The following is a 6,987-nucleotide window of genomic DNA, read 5'->3' as shown; positions in this document are numbered from 1 at the left end:
AGTAGGGGGATATAGAGGAGAGAGAGAGAGAGAGAGAGAGAGAGAGAGAGAGAGCAGGGTGAAACAGAGGAGAGAAAGCAGGAAGAGAGAAATAAGCAGGGAAATGGAGCAGGGGTAAAAAGAGAGAGGGGGAGAGAGCAGAGGGAAAGAGAAGAGAGCGATAGAGCAGGGAAAGAGAAAGGAGAGCAGAGAAAACAGGGGGAAAGCGAGAGAAAGAGGTAGAGAGTGGGGAGCTGTGCGCGCTCCAGAGGGGTCATCCTGGAAACAAATCAAAGGCTGATACATTCTTGTGAACTTTTTGGAATGGAAATCTTCCTCCTTGGCTGTCTATTGGCTGAGAGGAATGCACTGGGTCTGCATATGTAAAGCGGAGGCAATGACCTCCAGCTCCGGCTCTCCACAGAGGCACAAAGTGGCAATTGTTTGAGTCTGAAGAAAAGGGGGCTGAGCAGGAATGTAAAACCATAACTCTCTCTCTCTCTCTTTCCCCATCTCTCTCCCTCTTTACCCCGCTCTCTCTCTTTCTCTTTCCCCGTCTCTCGCTCTATTTGCCCTGACTCTCTCTATTTCACCCTCTCTCTCAATTTCCCCCCTCTCTCTCGCCCCCTACCGCTCTCTCTCTCTTTCCCCCTCTCCCCTGGTGCAGGCTGCTAACCACCGCGAGGGACAAGATAACTCCCGTAGGAACATGGTATAAGCCGTACGCTAGAAGGAGCAGACAGGAATATTGGAGAAGTTTCTCACAGTTCTTCTCTACCAGGGCATGTGCTAAACGGCCCATACAGGCCTACGCTGCGATGTGAAAATAAACACGGGGGGCCAGGGATGTCTTTCCTCATCTGAGAGCAGCTCAGACCTGTTTTAATAAAGAGCTGGTGCCTCTCGGTCCGATTGTGACAGACGTTTTCAATAAAGATAGAGGACGACCATACTTTGGTCAGGGCTGCTAGACAAACAAAGGGAGCGAGGGCGAACATACTGTATGCAGGCCCTGGAGTCAGTGTCCACATCCCAAATGGCYCCCTATCCCCTATATAGTGCACTACTTTTGACCAGAGCCCTATGGGTCTCGCCATGGACCCATAAGTAAGGCACTATAGGGAATAGGGTGCCATTTGGGATGCACCCAGTGTGTAATAWATCCTTCCTTCAGCCATCGCAGTGCTACGTGTTTACACCCTGACAGAGACASASACAGACAGACAGACAGACAGACASASACAGACAGACAGACAGAGACAGACAGAGTAAACCTGGACCAGTCACTTCCGTCATCTGGGAGCCCTCCTCCCATACACTACGGCTGTGTTTCAAATGGCACCCTAATCCCTATATGGTGCACTACTTTTGACTAGGCTCTGGTCAACAGTACAGGAAATAAGGGTGTAATTTGGGACGCAGAGCAAGCCTGCCCCATCCCACAGTACACTCATCCTCATAGTCTTACATCTGCCTACAATATGAACACTTCTCATCCACCATCCACTCTGTTCCCTCTTTCTATTCCTCTTCTTCTCCTCGCCTATTTTGTTCTTCATCCTTCTTCTTCTTCTTCCTCCCATTCTTCTTCTCCTTTATCTCCGTCTCCAGAGAGAAACGCTGATCTTTCAATCCTGTTCGGTATCATTAAAACAGTGTACTAAGTATGCGTCCCAAATGGCACCCCCATAGGGATCTGGTTAAAAGCAGTGCACCGGCAAGGGAATAGGGTGCCATTTGGGATAGACTTAGACTACATCGATAATGCAGCTAGGGATGCAGGAGTGCCAAAATACAAGCTGCATAACATATTCCCTTTGCTTTTTCTACCGGGGAAGGGGACGAGGGACAAACGTTCAACACTATGGAAAACGCATGTTGTAAATAATTCAACAATAGCCTAACTCAGCAGAGCAGGGGAGAGGACGGCAGAGAGAGACATTCTATTTGTGGGGCTGTCGTCACGTCCATCGCCAGCGACAGATCTCAACTCTCGCTCTCGTGGTGCTGCCGTAAGCGTATACTGTGGCTCTGAAACTTTCCCTCCAGTCAGTCAGCGTAATGAAATTATCTGGAACAATTTGCTGTTATTCTGGCAGAGTCATTCCGTTAATTAGTTTTTACCACAGAGAGAGACGACGCCGTGTCGGCGACCCAAATAGCACCCTATTCCCTATATACCTCCCGATATACCCACCCGGCCCCGGRCAAAAGTAGTGCACTATAAAAGGGAATAGGGTGCCATTGCGGACGCATCCCTTCTCACAGCGGCACTATCTCTCTCCGCGAGCCAAAACTCTGCCTTATTGGCAAGGCCTGAAGGTTGGCTGACACTTTACTTTTGAAAACCCCCACACCCCAAACTCCCCTTCTGTGGCCAAAGAGTTAGCCTCAGCCAGTACTGGCTGCTTCACTCCCCTACCGCTACCACCAGCAAGTTGTGGGGATGATTTCATAACACTCCTTTAAACTATGGTGAGGCTCTGCAAGGCCATGTTTAAAGGGACATRTCACTCACAAATGACATTTTGTCAGATGTTTTAAGACCATCAGAAGTAGTCAGAATGACACCTATATGCCTGTTTCCCATGATGATGGTGCACTCATTTGGGTTGGAGACATACAGTAGCTGGATCTACGCAACCGATGTCGTGGTTTCATCTTGACATTAGAGGTCTGAAAACATCTGACACATTTCTTTACTTCTCGGGGCCACCGGGCCTTCTTTCCACAGCCATAGGAACGCTGGGATATCCTGGTGGTGTGGAGCTGGTTGGAAGGGGAAGGAAGAGGCTGGGGCAGTGGAACAGTTGGTTGGGAACAGTCAACACTCTCTCACTCACTCACTCTCTCACTCACTCTCTCACTCACCTTCCTGGTGACGGCCGGGTCCAGATAGCCCCTCAGCTTCTGGATGTATGTGTGAGGTGGGTTCTTCACTTGGAATCGTTCCTGTGAGAGCGGGAGACAGACAGAGGGAGGGAGAGAGAGAGAGGAGAGCGAGCGAGAGGAGAGCGAGCGAGAGGAGAGATCGAGAGAGCGAGAGAGAGGCGAGAGCGAGAGGAGTAGAAAGAGAGGAGGAGAGAGAGAGAGAGGAGAGAGAGAGAGAGAGGAGAGAGCGAGAGGAGAGAGCGAGAGAGAGAGAGGAGAGCGAGCGAGAGGAGAGCGAGCGAGAGGAGAGCGAGCGAGAGGAGAGATCGAGAGAGAGGAGAGAGCGAGAGAGGCGAGAGCGAGAGGAGTAGAAAGAGAGGAGGAGAGAGAGAGAGAGGAGAGAGAGAACACACAGACACATTAAAATACTTCAGAACACAATGTGTTTAGCAGCGGTTACGAGCTACTTTGCTCAAGCCTGCGGACTCAGAAACATCACGGTTGTTGTTTTATAACGGCACTGGCATCAAAGGCCATAAGATCATCACTCACAGGGACCCCAAAATCATAGACTCGTCTTGATTCTCTCGTCTTAATGTGAAACCAGCTGGTGGTGGATACAATAACAGCTGATCTTGAGACGGACACCCCTCTTTATATTGTCGAATCACGCAAAAGCCCCATCATGAATCACCATCATCCATCCAGTCAATGTAAATCATAGGGCTTTGTTGTGTTGTGAGAGGCTGGAGAGCTGGGAAGCAGTCTGTTTGAATGAGTCGGAGTCCCAGACGGCACCCTATTCCCTATATAGTGTACTAAAATCCCCAGAAAGTGCACTATTAGGAAATAGGGTGTCATTTCGGACAGGCCCTATGTCTGATTGACTATCCACTCGTACTGGAGTGGACGTGACCAATATGCCTCAGTGTGCTGTTAGCTACCACCCTGGCAGAGGTAGTCTGATGGACTCTGGTCAAAAGTAGTGCACTTTGTATGGAATACAGTGCCATTCGTGATGAAAAAAGTGGCCATTAACTAATCCACACAGCTCCTGTTTCCACATAATAGCTTTGTGTCTATGCTGTATTTATGCACTGCGGTGGTGCATCTGTGCCTACTAAGAGCTCAGGAGGCAGGCTGGCTACCCCCGGCTGCACTGACCGACTGGCTGTGGCTGGCAGTAGGCAGCCCCCCCCCTCCCCCACGGTGCTCCAGAGCTCACTACATGTCGCTAGGCAACCCAGGTCAGACATGCAGGGACGCAGACAGAGTGGTTTTTATGTTTTGGGTGTGAGCGGTTTGATCATCCTATTGCTGGCTGTGTGATGATGGCGATGGCCTCGGCCGTTACATCAATGCGCGAGTGAGTGCTGCTGCCTCTCAGTCCCAAATGGCATCCTATTCCATTTATACTGCACTACTTTTTGACCCGGGCCCATAGGGTCACCCATAGGGCTCTGGTCAAAAGTAGTGCAAGATATAGGGAATAGGATGTTATTTAGGCTTCAAACATGGAAACCATTGTTGGTGACAGACAGGCTGCATATGTTGCTGATAAAAAAGGACAGGGAAATGAAGAGAGAGGATATAGGAAGGGTAGTGGTCTGGATTCAATCTAGACTGCAGTAGAATCTCTCCTCCTTTCCTCTGCACCTGCAGCATGGGGGCTGAGTAAGACAGGGGAGGGGGAGACTGGGAAGGTAGGGGTTAAGGGAGCTGGGAGAGTAGGAAGTGGGAGACTGGGAGGGTAGGGGTTAAAGGAGCTGGGAGAGTAGGAAGTGGGAGACTGGGAGGGTAGGGGTTAAAGGGAGGCTGGGAGAGTAGGAAAGTGGGAGACTGGAGGGTAGGGGTTAAAGAGCTGGGAGAGTAGGAAAATGGAGACTTGGAGGGGTAGGGTTAAAGGAGCTGGAGAGTAGGAAATGGGAGACTGGGAGGGTAGGGTTAAAGGAGCTGGGAGAGTAGGAAGTGGGAGACTGGAGAGGTAGGGGTAAAGGAGCTGGGAAGTAGGAAGTGGGAGACTGGGAGGGTAGGGTTAAAGGAGCTGGGAGAGTAGGAAGTGGGAGACTGGGAGGGTAGGGGTTAAAGGAGCTGGGAGAGTAGGAAGTGGGAGACTGGGAGGGTAGGGGTTAAAGAGCTGGGAGAGTAGGAAGTGGGAGACTGGGAGGGTAGGGTTTAAAGGAGCTGGGAGAGTAGGAAGTGGGAGACTGGAGGGTAGGGGTTAAAGGAGCTGGGAGAGTAGGAAGTGGGAGACTGGGAGGGTAGGGGTTTAAAGGAGCTGGAGAAGTAGAAGGAAGTGGGAGGACTGGGAGGGTAGGGGTTAAAGGAGCTGGGAGAGTAGGAAGTGGGAGACTGGGAGGGTAGGGGTTTAAAGGAGCTGGGAGAAGTAGGAAGTGGGAGACTGGGAGGGTAGGGTTAAAGGAGCTGGGAGAGTAGGAAGTGGGAGACTGGGAGGGTAGGGTTTAAAAGGACGCTGGGAGAGTAGGAAGTGGGAGACTGGGAGGGTAGGGGTTAAAGGAGCTGGGAGAGTAGGAAGTGGGAGACTGGGAGGGTAGGGGTTAAAGGGCGCAGTGCCAGGAGCTTATGTAATATCCTGTGTGTGGAGGGAAAGAGGGGCTTGGCATAGCCGCCAGATAAAGAGGAGTGAATTCCTGGTAATTACAACCGAGCCGCCGTTGTAAAGCCCTGAGTTAAAGACATGCTCCGGTACCGTTGTAAAGCCCTGAGTTAAAGACATGCTCCGGTACCGTTGTAAAGCCCTGAGTTAAAGACATGCTCCTCAACGGGTAATTCTTCGGTAACGTTGGCTAGCTGTTGGCTACTAGCAGTGTCCCTACGTTAAGGAGACAAATAAGCGGCTACTAACCTCGGTACAAATCACTCATAAAACTACACACTCTAAACTACACATTATCTTGGATACGATGACAGCAAAACAACCTATGTAGCTACTAACACTACACTAAGCAAAGATCGTTCAGCTTGAGTGTTAAGGTTCTACATGTGCGCTATTCGGTAGACGGTGACGTTTGCTCTTAGCTGGCAATAGCAGTGATAACTTACGTTAAGACACCGAAATTACGATAATTACGCAATTATCTTTGATACAAAGACGGCTAAATGTAGCTAACTAAGAAGAAATTGCTAGAGATTAGACAAATCCAAAACCCGTTTACTAAAGAAATGTAATGAAAGCTAATGAAAAGTTATACTACTGCGGAACCAAAGTTCGAATCGACCGCTCGCTCCAACCCGGAAACCCGCTCACGGTTCACTTCACATCAAAATTGACGGACATCACACTTCCATCTCTATCCCAGTGTGTCATCAAGTGTGGTCACTGAATGACACCTTTCACAATGTAATCCAAATGAAAGAACTTCAAGAAACAGAAATATTTAGCAGCCTTAGTTATACACCAGCCTGTCTTCCACCATAGGTTCCATCAACTGGGGAAAATCTTTTGGCATGGCGAAATCCACTTAGCACAATGTCATTAAACATTAGTGTTTGATTTAACATTTAATTCAAGATGTCACTTAATGTAATTCAAAGTGAAATCAACAACAAGAATTCTGGGCATGTCAGGATTTAGGCTTTAAAAGTTGATGGAAAAAAACTATTCCCTCACGTCGTGACCTTTTTTGCAAAATCAATCATTTTCCACGTTTGGTTCACCTCATGAATCTACATTTTATTTGTTGAATAACTGTCGGAAAAACCGTTTTTTACTCCAGTTGGAGAGTCTGAATTGAAATCATTGCATCCCTCTGTAAGTGTGCTTCGAATCCCTCTCCTATGCCCCACCCCTTTTTTTTGGGGGTTCGAACCAGCGGACCCAAGTCCAGCCTGTATTCCACAAGCCCCACGGACAGCAAGCCAGTCACTAAGCCCCGTCTGTATGTGTAACAACGCCTGACCCCTTAAAGACATTGCATCCAACAGAGCTGCCAGTCCAGGCCTTTATTCACAGCCCTACAGCACAGCAAGCCAGTCCAGGGCCTGTTATTTCACAAAGCCCTACCAGCGACAGTACCGTAGCCATGTCCAGAGCCTGACGTTTCTATGTAGATTCATGACAAGCCCTACAGCACAGCCAGCAGCCAAGGCCGATTCACAAAAGCCATACAGCACAAG

General features: G+C 49.3%; 1 protein-coding gene across 9 annotated transcripts in view; it reads right to left on the bottom strand.

Moving 5' to 3' along the window:
- fmnl2a (formin-like 2a) overlaps window positions 1-6,987 on the bottom strand; it is a 94,311-nt gene that overhangs the window by 46,031 nt on the left and 41,293 nt on the right. For all 9 annotated transcript variants that reach the window (XR_011481018.1, XM_070447073.1, XM_070447058.1 and 6 more), the window contains exon 3: window positions 2,851-2,931. Coding sequence is in view for 8 of the 9 variants with exons in the window: in XM_070447073.1 (XP_070303174.1) it covers window positions 2,851-2,931 (81 nt within the window). In the remaining variant the exon portion in view is untranslated. The remainder of the gene's footprint in view (window positions 1-2,850; window positions 2,932-6,987) is intronic.

The sequence above is a fragment of the Salvelinus sp. IW2-2015 genome, linkage group LG2 (genome assembly GCF_002910315.2).
Source record: "Salvelinus sp. IW2-2015 linkage group LG2, ASM291031v2, whole genome shotgun sequence".
Lineage (NCBI taxonomy): Eukaryota > Metazoa > Chordata > Actinopteri > Salmoniformes > Salmonidae > Salvelinus > Salvelinus sp. IW2-2015.
The sequence above is the reverse complement of the archived record's forward strand: the minus strand, read 5'-3'. Positions and strand labels throughout refer to the sequence as shown.